Raw genomic sequence first — 16,561 nt, forward strand, 5'->3', positions numbered from 1 at the left:
TCACTGCACCTGTACATAGCCCATATGTAAATAGGTCATCCAACTACCTCATCCCCATACTGTATATATTTATCTTGCTCCTTTGCACCCCAGTATCTCTATTTGCACATTCTTCTTCTGCAGATCTATCACTCCAGTGTTTAATTGGTATATTGTAATTACTTCGCCACTATGGCCTATTTATTGCCGTACCTCCCTTATCTTACCTCATCTGCACACACTGTATATAGACTTTTTCTACTGTATTATTGACTGTATGTTTGTTTATTCCATGTGTAACTCTGTGTTGTTGTATGTGTCGAACTGCTTTGCTTTATCTTGGCCAGGTCACAAATGTAAATGAGAACTTGTTCTCAACTAGCCTACCTGGTTAATTAAATAAAGGTGAAATATATATATATATATATATTTAAAATAGGCCAGTGACAAAAAACTCTCAATTTAATCCATGTAACACAATTATTATTATTATTGTTTTTTTTTTTTTTTGGGGGGGGGGGGGGTGAATACTTTCTGAAGGCACTGTAATGATGAAGAAGACAGTACAATAACAGTTGTTGACAGGTGGTTAGATTTGGTGATGAGACACCATTTATTGGGCCTGAAGGATACAAAAATATATAGATAATAAACATGATCCATGTGAAAAGCAGCATGTACTGTAGATGTTAGATAATGAAGGTTTTCACACCTTAATTACAGTACATAAGAGATTGTAACAGTGCGCATAATCGACCAGCATAAAAGCTTTTATTCAACTTTAAAACACAATTTGGCAGGGCATATTACCTTTCAAATAACTTCACTAGGTTCTATTAAAATGAAAATAAGACTGATAAAATAAGTTACCATTGAACTGCCATAATCAATTCACAATGTTTCCCTTTGTATAACTTGGTAACAAGGAATGCAAAAATGTTGCAGGCTACTGTCTACCTGCTTCTGCAATCAATGTATATGATCAAATGTACTTTAAACTAGGTTAACTTTTTCTTCTTCAACTCAAACTCGATATGAGTTTAAAGCTTATGGTATGATTCAAATTCGAAAAAGATCGCGCATATATTATGATGAAATTCTGTAACGTTTTACAGAACGTTCGGCAGGGTTTTCCCCCCGGCTGTTCATCACACATGTTTTTCTTGAGGCTTGTCAAAGTTCCGTAGACGAAGTCTACGCCCCTTCGTCGGTGATTGGTCAACAATAGGGAATCTGCAATGAAGTGCTTGTTGTCATTCAACGAGACGACTAGTTTTCATGCAGATGTTAAGAAATACTGCACCAAAAATCTTAGATGTAAATTTGCGCAACTAAGACCTCCTCACCAAAAACGTAAAATGATTTACAGATTTATTTTAAATTAATTGAGACTATTTTGAGGAAGTGAGTGTACTGACTATGGCGTCTCAAGAGGTACAAACAGTAATATTTCCACTTCTTTCTAATTTTTCAAGCGAAGGTATATTAAGGGAGTATGCGAGCACAGACGTTCACTTCGCCTGGCCGAGTTCTGCTAGGAGCAAACCGAACCTACTGATCTCTAAAATATATTTAATGGAGACACAGCTGAGAATAGTTACTTGATGTATGGTCGAGAGAGATAGCTGAGCTTTCAGCTGGGGAGTAAACCAAGGTAAACCTGGAAGGCCTTAAGAGTAAAATTGGGAAAATAAGCACTTTTACACAACAAGGTAATTATTTGTGCATAGTAATCTTTCATTGTAAGGTATCTTTTTGTGCATACAACGGCCAGAATGTGAACACCAACCAAACGGAGGTAAGGTATGTGTGTCAGTGCTCTGATGCTGGCTTTAAATCCTATAGGGGCAGTCTCGGAGCATCTTTAGTATTTCATGGATTGGTTCCTGTGTGTTCCTCAATCCATCCTTCCACTCCTGTGGTACAGATCCACCCGTGTACCCTGCCCTTGCCCCCAGCAGAGCCCCCAAAGCAGAACCCCTGTTGCAGTTCTCTCCTGAAAAAGACAGACACTTTAGACTGACAATTCTCAAAACACACACCTTAAAACAGATGAATTGGCACCACATGAAACAAAAAAAAACTTGCCGCCACAATTGGTGTTTGCCAGGATCCCTCCATGAGGGTCGTTGTGAAACTCATGTGCTAGGTAGAACATACTACTGAGGGCACCTATAAAAGGACACACAAACTTCTATTAGACTCAGTGGACACTTGCATCACACACGTAAATGGAACTAAATCACACTGCTGTGGATAGGTAGACAGAGAGTGATAGACACCTCGGGTGTAGCAGGCCATGCCAAGCATTTCCACTGCACTCTGGTGAACCTTGAGCCCCTCTGCAGAAGAGGTTGGAAACCTGGCTGCTTTCTGTATGTAGGGCTTGCAAGTGTCCCATGCGTCCAGGTCGGGTGACTTGAGGAAGGCCTCCGCTTGCTGCTTCAGACACGCCCCATTCAGAGTGGCATGGAGGGCTCGGGCGTACAGCGTCACATATTTCTCCACCTTGGGGTGGGGGTGGGTGAGCCGGACAAACTCCACTGCTGCAGACACCTGGGAGAGGAAGAGAGAAAGGACAGTAAAAGAGGGGGAGAGAGAGAGAGTTTCATTGGGAAAATCTTAATTTCTTGTGTTCTCTTCTCCTTCTCAAAACCCATTGGATGAGTTCAACGGTCCCTCCCCTCTGACCTTCTTATCCAATGGGTTTTGAGATGAGGCAAGGGGAGAAGGATCAAGGAAATGCAATTAAAATTCTCCTATTCAAATATTCCAAAAAAGGTGCAACACTTGCAGCTTGGTCCTCATTGGCTGTGGCAGAGAGAAGCACAAAGGGGATGGCCATGGGGAGGCAGCCAATAGCGTCTAGCTGGCTGTCAGGGACTGACACGTTCATCTTCTGCTGGTAGCGCTGCTCTGCAAACTCCAACACCTGGAACACATAGACAAGACACAAACATAACACCTGGAACACATAGACAAGACACAAACGTAACACCTGGAACACATAGACAAGACACAAACGTAACACATGGAACACATAGACAAGACACACAAACGTAACACCTGGAACACATAGACAAGACACACAAACGTAACACATAGACAAGACACACAAACGTAACACCTGGAACACATAGACAAGACACAAACATAACACCTGGAACACATAGACAAGACACGAACGTAACACCTGGAACACATAGACAAGACACAAACGTAACACCTGGAACACATAGACAAGACACAAACGTAACACCTGGAACACAGACAAGACACACAAACGTAACACCTGGAACACATAGACAAGACACACAAACGTAACACCTGGAACACATAGACAAGACACACAAACGTAACACCTGGAACACATAGACAAGACACACAAACGTAACACCTGGAACACATGGACAAGACATGACTAACACATGGAAAAGACAAACTGTGAGACACTGTCTGGTTATGTGTGTAACCTCGCATGCATGTGTGCGTGCATTACCTTGCTTGAGGAAGTGGGTCTGGCGTCTTGCCAGTCGGAGAAGAATGCTCTGTGGAAGGACTCTGCGTAGGTGTCTCCATGTGTTCCTGGCGTGGTCATGAAGTGTACGTAATCAGCCAGCACCGCCCCCCTCGCCGCTGGTTCTGCCACGCTGGCAAACTTCCCCCCTGTCAGGGCCTGTGCCACCCTCAGGGAGCAGATGGCATTCAGGGTATTCTCACCTGCCTGGAGACCTGCACAGAGATATAGATGTATACTTAACTGAATAATTGATCATATGTATTGTCAATAAATATTTTCCTTACAGAACTGCTTTTAAAGATATATACAGACCAAGGTCAGAGACAGTTACTTTTTTCATTTAGTTAATTTCAGTTCATCTCAGGAATGAATGTAAGTGAGTAGTGAGCACCTTGGTGATAGTGGACCGATCCACCCGATGCCTTCCAGAACTTGAGCTTGTTATGGAGGATTACGCTACCCACAACATGGGGTCTGTTCCCACCAGAGGACCATGCAGTGCGACCGCTCCCCGCTATGGACCGGAGGGAAAGAGAGAACAGATTAAGGACTAACTCAAAATGTTTCAATGTACCTATTGCCAGTTTGATGAACATCAGGTGAAGAATGAATGCTCTTGCATATATCAAACACTCATGTCATAATTCATGACCAATAAACAACCATTTTTTCAAATTCAGTAAAGGGTGATGTACCTGAGTTGGAGAGGGTGAGGATGCTGGACGGATGTCTGTTGTTGGGTGCGTTGAAGCCGGTGATCCATCCTTCAAAATCTCTCTTGATGTCATCGATGTTGTAGTACCAGTGCGCAGGCATGGACATGGCGTCAGCGGCACACATTCCCCACAGCGCCTCTCCCACCGACCTTCGCACCTGGGTCATCTCGGCTAGAGACTGGTGTCGTTACTTCAGAAATCAAACACAAAAACATGTATATTTAAATAATAATAGTAGTCTATGTTCAGATGGGTTACCCTGTGGCTACTGGTGCTCCAGGAGGCTATATAGGTAACGTTATGCGAGCTGTAATAAAGAGTTCAAACGTGGACATAGACAGGACAGAATTCCTTGACATTGTTTAGTGGTTTAAGAAACATATGCGGTCCTACCGTATAAATGTCAAATTGTAGAATGATCCTCACCCTATTGAAGGTGTAGTTTCTGCTGCACGTATGAACACCAGAATGCGCATAATAATGTCGATATAGAACTTGCGTAAATTCATTATTGCTGTGTTACAAAACTACACAGGGTTGTATTCACTTGACACCAAACGGACCAAAACGGGGAGGGACTACCTAAACTTGTCCAATAAGAAATTCGTTGTCGTTGCAAAACGTTTCCGTTGCAAAACGTTTTGCTCTAATGAATAGACCTAGAAAATAGCCCGCTACATAACCAGAGTTTGACATAACTACCAATTTACATATTGTAACCGTCAGACAATCAACTCTCGCCAACTGTACATAAGTCCCTCAACTTGCAAGATGACGAACATTAAAGTAAAAGTTTCATATTCGTAGTAAAATTGAACTGTTTCACTTTTCAACTGGGTCAATTCATAAAAAGCTAATGGAGAATAGATATATATTCAGTTTTAAAAAGGAGACATTAAATATTGAAACGTTTGTCTCAAGCGAATGTAAAATTGGTAAATTCATCTGATTCCCATTCCTTTGTTACGAAACTGTGGATTTGAAGATCGGTAATATGTTGGATTTGTCTTCTATATGAACAAAATAGTGAAGTGCATTATGGGTATTCGAATTTCATCAATGGAAGTAGACAAAGTAACATGTATCGATACTATCAGGTTTAAATAGATAAGGCAGTTGGTACATTAGCTTATGTTTTGAACGAACTGTAAATTGGTGTCGACACTTGTATAATAATGCTTTTTGCAAGCAACTTCCTGAAATCAATGCATGCAGCATAGCAAAGATAGCTAGAGATCTAGCTAACGTTGTTACTTCCAACATCCTTACTGGTGTACGTTAGCTGGTAGTACTAGCTAGGCCATCGACGTTGGATACCAACAATATATATTTAACTAGGTTGGTCTTTGGTAGGCTATATATCCGGCATAATATTGACTATGTGCTTAGCCAATTGCACATTTTCTTAGCAGGTATCAGAGGAAATCATAACCAGCTGACCATCCATCAATATTGAAAATGGATGGGTCAGAGAAAACAGAAGTTGGTGAGGAATTTTCACTTATACCGTTATATTGTTTCTAGTTTCACATACATTTAATCCAGTTTGAAAGATGGGCCCAGTTGTTGTTGGAGATCATCATGCAAATGATTTGTTCCTGACATTTTTTGCTCTGATTTCAGCGAGGGCAAAGTCATTCTGGGTACAGGTGGATGTGGAAGAAACATTTGATGAGCTATATGAATATCTGACACACCTGAAGCATGCCATCAAGACCTGCACTGCTACAGACAGAGGTACCATATATACAGTACACACACATACACATACTGGCCATTGATGCAATAATTGTTCTGTTTTTGTTTTAGAATATGTCCAGGGGATGAATATGATTACCTTATTGGATTCCGGGCTGATTGTGACACCGGCAACTACAGGCCCAGCTACAACTACAGCCCCAGCTACAACTACAGCCCCTGCCACTGGGAATGAGTCTTTTGTGGAGGTGGTTATTGGTGCAGGTACATAGCCTACTTCACACCCAGTATATCATTATAGTATCTCTGACTGTGAGGTTTGGATTGATTGGATCCAAACGTGGTCTGTGAGCTATCCCAATATCTCAGTTTGCTGCTAGCCTAACATCTTCCCAACATCTGTCTCCACCACACAGAAATCCTCACAGTTTCAGTCCCTGACATTGACGACCCTCAGACTCCACTGCCCCCCCAACAGACAGAGCCCGTATCCCCTCCCTCACCCCTCCGTTACGATGGCTCCATCATCCCCCTGTCGCCCCCCTACCCCAACAGAGAGGACCTCATGACTCCCCTGCTGCCCCTCCAGCTCCCCTACCAGTTCCATACCTGCAGCCAGGCCTGTGTGCCCCACCTGCCCCCGTCCACACACCACTTCCGGGGCCACAACCCTCTCAGGATCCCACTACTCTGCTCCTTCCAGCGGCAGTGTGCTCCCACCCCACCTCTCACTACTGGGATTGAGACCGATTGTGATGGGACTGAACCAGACTCTACGGGGGAGGGCTCTGAGAAATCTGAGGGTGCAGAGTTGGACTCTGAGGTCACGGCGCGGGGTGTTGTTTACAAAGCTCCCTGTGGGCTGAGTCTCTGCACCCCAGGGGAGGTGCTATGTTTTCTGGTTGCCACAGAGAGTCACGGCGTTCTGCAGGTGGACGACTTCACCTTTGACCCCCTGGTGCAGTTGGAGTGTCTGCGGCCACCGCAGTGGCGCCCACCCGGGCTGGCTGAGAGGGACCTGAGCCGGGGATCAGAGCCAACGCCGGTGGAGTTGTGCCTGCAGGAGGAAGGAGTGCGGCCGGAGGACTTCCGCTACAGGAAGGAGCGTTGGCCTCACGGCTGTTTCCTCAGTTCGGGCCCGCTGTTCACCACCTGCTGCGACTGCACTGACGGCTGTGGTGATGCGGAGAGCTGCGCCTGCGCTTGTCTGACCCCAGGCGGCAAACACTACTCCCACCAGAGGCTGTCTGAGCATGTGCCCAAAGGGTGAGTTGGGCTGGGCGTCTGGTCCTTGTCAGCAATCCTGTTGTGTTCATGTCCTTTGTGTATCTATTGTGCCTGGTGAGTGCATGCCATTACCAACTACTCATGAGATATGTATCTGTGTGTGTCTGCTAGGCTGTACGAATGCGGCCCTTGGTGTGGGTGTGACCGTGGTATGTGCCAGAACCGTGTGGTTCAGCGGGGTCTGCGTGTCCGGCTGCAGGTCTTCCCCACTGGAAACAAAGGATGGGGGGTGCGTTGCCGTGACGACCTGGACAGGGGCACATTCGTGTGCACATACGCAGGTAGGGGAAACTGACAGTTTGGTCCTGTAAGCTTAAAATGATTGTTCAGCGAAAATGTACATATAGTGGCTTGCGAAAATATTTCACCCCCTTGGCATTTTTCCTATTTTGTTGCCTTACAACCTGGAATTAAAATGTATTTTTGGGGGGATTGTATCATTTGATTTACACAACACTTTGAAGATGCTAAATATATTTTTTGGTGAAACACACAAGAACTTGAGCGTGCTTAACTATTCACCCCCCCAAAGTCAATACTTTGTAGAGCCACCTTTTGCAGTAATTACAGCTGCAAGTCTCTTGGGGTATGTCTCTATGAATATTCTAATCATTCAATTAACAGATAACCCTGAAGGAGCTGCAAAGCTGTTAATGGGATTTATCTTTGGTCTCTTTATTGCCTCTCTGATTAATGCCCTCATTGCCTGGTTTGTGAGTTTTGGCAGGTTTGATGTGGTGCCATATTCTTTCAATTTTTTAATAATGGATTTAATGGTGCTCCGTGGGTTGTTCAAAGTTTCAGATATTTTTGTTGTTGATCTGTACTTCTCCACAACTTTGTCCCTGACCTGTTTGGAGAGCTCCTTAGTGTTCATGGTGCTACTTGCTTGGTGGTGCCCCTTGCTTAGTGGTGTTGCACTCTGGGGCCTGTCAGAACAGGTATATATATATATACTGAGATCATATGACAGATCATGTGACACTTAGATCGCACACAGGTGGACTTTATTTAACTAATTATGTGACTGTAGGTAATTGGGTGCACCAGATCTTATTTAGGGGTTTCATATCAAAGAGGGTGAATACATACGCACACACCACTTTTCTGTTTTGAATTTTTTTATTTTCTGAAACGTTTTTTTTTCATTTCACTTCACCAATTTGGACTATTTTGTGTATGTCCATTACATGAAATCCAAATAAAAATCCATTTAAAGTACAGGTTGTAATGGAACAAAATAAGAAAAACACCAAGGGGGATGAATACTTTGACAAGGCACTGTATTGCATGAGAACCATCCCTTTAATAAAGGCTCAACTGTGGATCCAAATCAAGGATCTGAAACTTTATTAACTTCCCTTCCTTTCAGGTGTAGTTCTCAGGGCAGGACTGGACTCCGACGAGCCCCTCCCACCCAAGCGCCAGAAGGCGGACCTTCCCTCCGACGACGAGGTGGAGGTGGTAGATGAGTGGCTGGCGCCGGCAGGGGAGGGACGAGCGCCTGCAGAGACCCTGGAGCCCTCGCCCCCCTCCTCACCTCCTGACGGGCTTCATGTGCCCGTTATCCAGAGGCCCGGGGTGGAGCTTTCTCCACAGATACAAGCCGTGTTGGTGGGAAACTCCCTGCCAGTTCAACCTCTCACAGGTACTGGAAACTGGGCCAATGGATGCTTCAGGGGGCTTCATGGTTCCATTAGCCTGGTTACACCAGACTGACAGCTGCACTCATCATTGTTCCACTGGTTTAACCAGGCTATGGTTCCCAATGATGAACATTGAGAAACAAGGCATTATGGGTGCCTAGATAGTATGCAGTACAACTTATTTTCTTTCCTGTTACACTTTTCCTTCTTCAGGCATGGAGGTTGAGGAGGGTGTGGAGCAAGAGAATGGGGTACAGAAGCCTCAGCTGAATTCCCAAGCACACATGAAAGAAGTGGATGTGAAGCTGTCTGTGTCCACAAGCACAAGCCCCAAAAAACTGGGCCCAAAGCAGAACCCTATGGAGCACCTGTATTACCTAGATGCCACGAAGGAGGGGAACGTGGGAAGGTTCATAAATGTAGGTGTATGCCGGTGTGACTCCCATTCTTTAACCCACCCACTCATAACCTCTGACCACTTGTCTCTACAGCACAGCTGCGACCCCAACCTATTTGTGCAGAACGTCTTCACTGACTCTCATGATCCAAACTTCCCCGTCATCGCCTTCTTCACCAGCAAGTAAGTGTCCTGAATAGTCCCTTTTTAATGGGTAATGATTTTGTGATAAAACTACGCGATGGGTTGATATATCAGTACCAATAGCAGATTTAGCTTTTTCTATATTTTCTTGCAGAGTGGTGAAGGCGGGGACTGAGTTGACCTGGAACTACTCCCACAGCCCTGACAGTGACCTGGAACAGAAAGTGACATGTCAGTGTGGCTGTGAAGGCTGTCAGGGACTGCTGGCCTGAACCTTGAGATGAACACAGAAACAAAATACTCCTTTATAGCCTGCTTCTAGACCCATTACATAGTCTGTTTGTGCTGTAAACAAATCTGCCTTCAGACCAGGCCACAATGACCCCAAGATGTGTATGATGGTGGACAACCAGTTATGCTTTGCCCTCATCACCTTTGTCTATTAACCTGTAAATGGGCCTTTGTATACTTAATAAAAAATAAACTCTGCAAAAAAAGAAATGTCCTTTCACTGTCAACTGCATTTATTTTCAGCAAACTTAACATGTTTAAATATTTGTATGAACATAACAAGATTCAACAACTGAGACATAAACTGAACAAGTTCCACAGATGTGACTAACCGAAATGAAATAATGTGTCCCTGAACAAAGGGGGGGTCAAAAGCAACAGTCAGTATCTGGTGTGGCAACCAGCTGCATTAAGTACTGCAGTGCATCTCCTCCTAATGGACTGCACCAGATTTGCCAGTTCTTGCTGTGAGATGTTACCCCACTCTTCCACCAAGGCACCTGCAAGTTCCCGGACATTTCTAGGGGGAATGGCCCTGGCCCTCACCCTCCGATCCAACAGGTCCCAGACGTGCTCAATGGGATTGAGATCCAGGCTCTTCGCTGGCCATGGCAGAACACTGACATTCCCGTCTTGCAGGAAATCGCGCACAGACCGAGCAAAATGGCTGGTGACATTGTCATGCTGGAGGGTCATGTCAGGATGAGCCTGCAGGAAGGGTACCACATGAGGGAGGAGGATGTCTTCCCTGTGACGCACAGCGTTGAGATTGCCTTCAATGACAACAAGCTCAATCCGATGATGCTGTGACACACCGCCCCAGATCATGACGGACCCTCCACCTCCAAATCGATCCCGCGCCAGAGTACAGGTCTCGGTGTAACGCTCATTCCTTCAACGATAAACGCAAATCCCACCATCACCCCGGTGAGACAAAACCGCGACTCGTCATTGAAGTGCACTTTTTTCCAGTCCTGTCAGGTCCAGCAACGGTGGGTTTGTGCCCATAGACAACGTTGTTGCCAGTGATGTCTGGTGAGGGATTTGTTTCCCTCCTGTTGGTGGTAAACCTGACCATGTAATACACCTTGATTTGGAAAACATTTCCTTTAGAATTTCCAATTGGGTAAACTCTTAGACCGTTGAACCCCTTCAATTGCTTTACATTTCTACTGGTCTTAGTTGACAACGCAGTCAACTGAACTGGTCCACTAAAATCATTCAGTGACTACTTAATCAACACAACTTGATTTGGCTCAAAATAAAAAATTGTCACGGAGCTGGAACCAGCAGTAGAGGACGGAGTGGCCTTAAAGCTGTATGCTGCTGTGGTGCCAAACTGCTGCAGAACTTCACTTGGTAGTTTATGCTGGTAACAGGTATCACCAGCCAGCTTCAGTCCATACCGCACCAGGAGTATAGAGTTGAGAGTGTGCAGTGACATTCTATTTCTTAACTTTGACTTAACCACACTCATTTGGCTAAACAGCCATTCAACCTCCGCATTTGAGTGTAGCAAGGAGAGGGCAGCGAGTGCAGCTTTGCGCAGTTCTTCAAATGGATTCGACCCGGAAGAGTCCGTGTAGTTATTGACTTCACTCCAAAACTATTTTCAGTTGAGTCCCACCTAAACAGATGGATGTTTCTCGATTGGGAAACAATTTTATCAATTGTTTGGGGCTGGTATCCCAGTAGCTCAGCTACTTTAATAATTTCAGTGGTGCCTTTATTGTGCTTTAGTGTTTCCTTAACACTGAACAAGGCCTTGTGCCAAAAGGCTTCAATGTTGTCTGGGAGCCTTGCTTGCAGCTCCTTGCTTAATGCAACAATGTAGTTGATGCACTGTCTCCGAATGACCTTTTTGTCCTCTGGCGCAAGACTGAGTTGGTACACCGTGCTCTCTAAAAGGTACTCAAGGTATGGTGATGGACTGAGATGTCCATCAATGGCATCCTTCAGGACATCCATTTTTGCCATAGGGTTGACTACTCTGCTGCAAATTGATGTTAAGAGGTATACCAGATTGTCCTAAAGCTTGACAGGATCTGTTTGCTCTCCCTCAAATGACTTCACTGCAACTTGTACGTCAGACAGGATTGATTTCAAGAACGTCAGGTAGACATAGTTGGTCTTGTCCATGTATGTGGCATGGAGCACATCCGCCATGTAGTAATGCTCACTGGCCTTGGTCACCTCAAAGTGGAGTTTCAGTTCTTCCCACTGGCTCAATATACAAGTTACCGCAGGCTCAATCGATAGCCAACGTGTGGCACACACTTTGGTGATCTGCAGGGGTTTCTGGCCACAATTAATGGTAACATACACTGCTTTGTACGCCTCGTGCCGTTTTGGGGAAATCGAAAACCAGTTGTAGGTTTCCCTGATTAAGTACTCAACACTCCTAGGGATAGTTTCTTTGGATGCTGCACTGACAGCCAATTGTAAAGAATGGCACACACAGCGGATGAGTACCGAATTGGGCAATGCACATTCTTCCTTTAAAATCTTGTGCACCCCAGTCATTACGGACGCATTATCAGTGCCAATACCCTGAATATTCTATTTTTTAAGGTTACACTTCTCAAGAAACTCAACTACCACCTTTACTATTGATCTGGCATCACCCCCCTCCAATATAACCAGCCCGAGAAATGTGGACACAACAGTTATTTTTTTAGCACTGAAATACTGAATCACCACATGCAGGTATTTCGAGACTCTGACATCAGTGGACTCATCCAAATGGAGACTGAACTTCTCATCCCTAACTTCTGATGTTACCCTTTTGAGAAAACAAGGAGCCAGTACTCCCCTAATAATTTCTGTGCACTTGGTGCGGTGCATTTGGAAGTTTGTTGCTGCCACAGAATCTGGGCAGCTTTGCAAGCCATACCTAAATGGTTGCATGCTTGCATCTAACAATGCTCCGCAATGGCCATTGCCATAGTAGCTTCTGCCCTTTTGTAGTTATCCACTTTCTTAACCAACTGTGGTAATGTAGACTGCGTTGTGGGGTTGTACGGTTTTGCTTTATTTATATGCTTTGCTGTAGCACAATGTTTTTGGTGTCATACATTTTTGCAAGCATGTCTGATTTGCACTACGCACAGTATGCCCAAAAATCATCCCCAATTACTGGCTTCAGCCACCTTTTAATTAAATTCAGGTGCAGACTCCTACTCTTTTCTGTACTTCTGGCTATACAATTTTGATTGAGCCATGTTGATTGATGTTGTAAGTTCTGTTCAAGATCAAACATTTGTGACCAACTATATTCATTGTGTTTGTCTCGTCGAAAGCATACTACTGCTGCTGCAGTCAGCCAACAATGACTTGCAATTTGCTGAAATTACTGCTGGCCTGTTGCTGCCTGTGCACGAGCTGAGCGCCTGCTGGTGACGTCACTCACAATGCACTTTTGCAGCCAGGCACGTGTGTTGTGACAGAGGAAATCGGATTTGTGTCATTTAGAGGGAAAATGCATTTTAGCGTTTGAGTCACTTTTCAAAAGTTGCTAAAAGTTCAAAATACATTTTTAAAAGTAGCTACATTTGTGGCTAGGTGCTGGTTGAAAAAAAATTGCCAGGGTACTCTGAAAAGTTGCTAAATCTAGCAACAAAATTGCTAAATTGGTATCACTGCGCCCAGTTGTAAAGTCACATGACACACGTCCCTGATCACGTGACCGCAGCGTACAAAACACTCATCGTTCCTTTCTTTCTACTTGTGTTTACGACGTTCTTATACCTCAGTGGTTTATGGAGGAGATGGAAGTCAACATGAACACATTGCTGGCAGCAGGGCTTCTACTGCTTTTCGCTATGCCCGGAGAACTTTACAGAATCCCTCCGCACGAGGAAGTCGCCAGGATGGCTAGATTCGTCGCCAACCAGTGCAACTGGGCTTCCATGGCCACAATATCGACCCATGAGCCAGTGCAAGGACAACCCTTCTCCAATGCGTTCTCTACCAGTGACGGACCAGTTGGGTCTGGGACTGGGGTGCCCTACATGTACCTCACCACTATGGAGATCTCTGTCCAGGATTTAAAGGTGGGTAGGACAATATTTCTGTCAATTGCAACGTAGGAAAGGTATGGATCACTGGTGCCAACAATGTCAAGACAATACAATAACGTAAAGTCGATGACAGATAAGGTTATTATTTGCATTATGTCACCTACTGCAAGGAAAAAGTCCTTGTTCCATTTGTAGTTGACACTTTATTTCCATTTAGAGCCATGACTGAAAGTTGTTAAATTATGCAACTCATTGGCCTATCATGAGTCAGTTGCTTTTGGGGAGTGACACAGCAATTTTTTTGTAATGACGTCATATTTCAGTCTTATGTTGACTGTGGCAATGAATTGACAGCTCCTAGTCTGACCCAGCCAGCACCATGTATGCCAGTGTAACGGATGTGAAACGCTAGCTTAAGTTAGCGGTGGTGCGCGCTAAAGTGTTTCAATCGGTGACGTCACTTGCTCTGACAGTATACACACACACACACACCTTGAAGTAGTACTTCCCCTTGCTCTGCAAGGGCCGCGGCTTTTGTGGAGCGATGGGTGACTGTTGTTGATGTGTGCAGAGGGTCCCTGGTTCACGCCCGGGTATGGGCGAGGGGATGGTCTAAAGTTATACTGTTACACCAGTTTGACACACTCTTTGGGCTCAATTCAGTCAGATCACCATTAGCCAACATCCGCATGAACTTTGTTAGAGCTGTATTATTCACAAGCGGCTCCTGGCATATACCTAAAGCCATAGGCTAAACTTTTGACCTTTTCTCTAATAAATATGTGTGACGCCATTCAAAAGGGATGTGCTGAAGAGTAAGGAGATACTGACTGACTGACTGACTGTGTGTTTCAGGTGAACCCCCAGGCTTCCTTGTCCATGTCCCTGGCCCAGACAGACTTCTGTAAGAACCAAGGATACGACCCTCAGGATCCCCTTTGTGCCCACATCATCTTCTCTGGCTCTGTGCTGGAGGTGAGGGTTAATGACAGACACTCACACACACACAATCAGTCTCACTCACTTGCACAGTGTTTATCTTCATGAATCCTCACTGTTCTGTTTACCTGTATGTTTCTGACAGATTAACGGTACAGAGGCCACCTTTGCCAAGAAAGCCCTGTTCAGTCGCCACCCTGAGATGGTCGACTGGCCCACCGACCACAACTGGTTCTTTGCCAAGATGAACATCACCAAGGTGTGGGTTCTGGACTACTTTGGAGGGGTAAAGACAGTCACACCAGAAGACTACTTCAAGGCTACACCCTACAAGAGACACCACTGAGTGAGTAGCTATTGATGCTTTTCTCTTGCCTCTGAGGCCCTGTCCAGAAACAACCCCTAGCCTCTGACACTGGATCAGTGACTAGGGGTTTCACTGCCTCGTGCAAATAATCTTAGGATGCACTTTTGTGGAGTGCACCTCTGAAACAGAGCCTGATTGGTCAGATGTCATGGAGTTTGATCAATGTGTCATCGATATGGTTTATTGTCAGGAATGAAAGTGATGAATAGCACTAGGTGCACGTGACAAAAATGTACTGAGTCACTGTTTTAGTTTACAGTGGCTTCAGAACAGCTGACCGTTGTATTTCTGTCTTGTGATTCTTTTAGGAGGACACCACAGCCAGTTTGATGAGGAGGAATCCTAAGTGTTTCATAGTGAGCTAGAGGGCAGGGGAGGATGGACCCAATATTTGGAACAATTAAGACTTTTTTTATTTTCTTCGCCCAACTCAATTTGCTCAATAATGGTCATTTGCTGAATTCCAAATAATGTAATATCTACTGGGGTGTCTGTGGGGGAAGGGGATGGTTTGGAATTCAGCGTTTCTCTCATATGCTTCCAATTGAAATGTATGGCTATAGGGATGGATCTCTGTGTGTAATTGTGGGTTATACCCTTTAGGAAGCTCTATTGTTGTGCAATATAATTATTTTAAGAAGGACTGCCTTTGTTGTTAGGGAGTTCATTTGGCTTTTGTAGTTATAAGAAAGAATTGATGGCATCTCTCCCATGTGAGCAGCCATATGCAGTGTTGTATTTTTACCACAAGAGGGGGAGGTGTGATGCTTGGTACAGACAGAAGCAACTGGCTTGAAGGGTAGTTTGACCAAATGACATATGTTGTTGTAGTAGTATGGAGGTAATTTTTGTTTGTAATGCCATTTGGGGTATGCCAACGAGGGTACCACCACTCTGTTTTTGGACAATGCCACCAATAAGCTGTAGCAAGGTAAACAAACCCACATTCTGGGTTGCAGACACTAGCTCCATAGAATACCTTTTAATGTAGGTATCCATCAAATTAGAATAAGTTGTAATTTGGGTGAACCATTTCTTTAAAGCAGAGGAAAAACATGACGCTCTTGTTGAATTAAATTGTGTGTTATAGTTAGTGGTATGTGTTGATTATGAAGCATTGCACTTGTCATCTACAAATCCATTTCTCATTTTACAAGTAAACCTTTTTTAGTCTAGTCTTCATTTAATCAGTTTGGGTCTAATTCATTTAAATTCAATATCATGCCAAAACATAACTAAATATGACATGCATTTAAAACAAAATATATTCAGTTTTACAACATCACTTCTGATTTTTGCTGGAATTTAAATACTTTGTATATTTTCTACGTGAAATAAGTATTTATATGCTCCTCTATTCTCTATTGATGCTGACACGGTACATATTTTTGTAAACAAAATGATGGATGATTTGTATAAATAAAGCTATATTTTGTATGTACTTTCCTTTGTTCTTGTTAAATGTAATATTTATCTTATTAAATAATCAGGTTGGTTTTCCCATGTAGGATGCAAGTAAGCATGACTGGTCACACTGGGCTACTAAGTAGATGAGTCC

At 44.2% G+C, this 16,561-nt stretch overlaps 3 protein-coding genes across 4 annotated transcripts; 2 read left to right on the forward strand and 1 right to left on the reverse strand.

Moving 5' to 3' along the window:
* Positions 1-1,811: 1,811 nt before the first annotated feature.
* LOC139413993 (uncharacterized) lies at positions 1,812-4,771 on the reverse strand. Its single transcript, XM_071161878.1, has 8 exons — positions 4,642-4,771; positions 4,195-4,405; positions 3,891-4,013; positions 3,479-3,711; positions 2,774-2,911; positions 2,262-2,535; positions 2,068-2,151; positions 1,812-1,975 (listed from the first exon to the last, which is right to left on the reverse strand). Exons 2-8 carry the CDS (start codon positions 4,379-4,381, stop codon positions 1,812-1,814), a joined length of 1,203 nt encoding a protein of 400 aa, XP_071017979.1. The 5' UTR covers positions 4,382-4,405; positions 4,642-4,771.
* A 477-nt stretch (positions 4,772-5,248) lies between these two features.
* On the forward strand, positions 5,249-9,888 carry LOC139412837 (histone-lysine N-methyltransferase SETDB2-like). 2 transcript variants are annotated; one of them, XM_071159573.1, is made up of 9 exons: positions 5,249-5,701; positions 5,839-5,952; positions 6,025-6,177; positions 6,330-7,179; positions 7,312-7,481; positions 8,573-8,848; positions 9,060-9,265; positions 9,338-9,426; positions 9,542-9,888. In XM_071159573.1, exons 1-9 carry the CDS (start codon positions 5,674-5,676, stop codon positions 9,657-9,659), a joined length of 2,004 nt encoding a protein of 667 aa, XP_071015674.1. In that variant the 5' UTR covers positions 5,249-5,673; the 3' UTR covers positions 9,660-9,888. The 2 variants fall into 2 exon arrangements, with proteins under 2 accessions (XP_071015674.1, XP_071015673.1); XM_071159572.1 differs by having other exon boundaries at positions 5,262-5,701; positions 9,060-9,426.
* Positions 9,889-13,336: 3,448 nt separating this feature from the next.
* On the forward strand, positions 13,337-16,444 carry LOC139412838 (protein CREG1-like). The gene is made up of 4 exons (XM_071159574.1): positions 13,337-13,730; positions 14,553-14,672; positions 14,782-14,982; positions 15,312-16,444. The coding sequence occupies exons 1-3, from the start codon at positions 13,437-13,439 to the stop codon at positions 14,980-14,982; spliced, it is 615 nt and encodes a 204-aa protein (XP_071015675.1). The 5' UTR covers positions 13,337-13,436; the 3' UTR covers positions 15,312-16,444.
* The last annotated feature ends 117 nt before the right edge of the window (positions 16,445-16,561 follow it).

Source organism: Oncorhynchus clarkii, chromosome 7 (genome assembly GCF_045791955.1).
Source record: "Oncorhynchus clarkii lewisi isolate Uvic-CL-2024 chromosome 7, UVic_Ocla_1.0, whole genome shotgun sequence".
Taxonomy (NCBI): domain Eukaryota; kingdom Metazoa; phylum Chordata; class Actinopteri; order Salmoniformes; family Salmonidae; genus Oncorhynchus; species Oncorhynchus clarkii.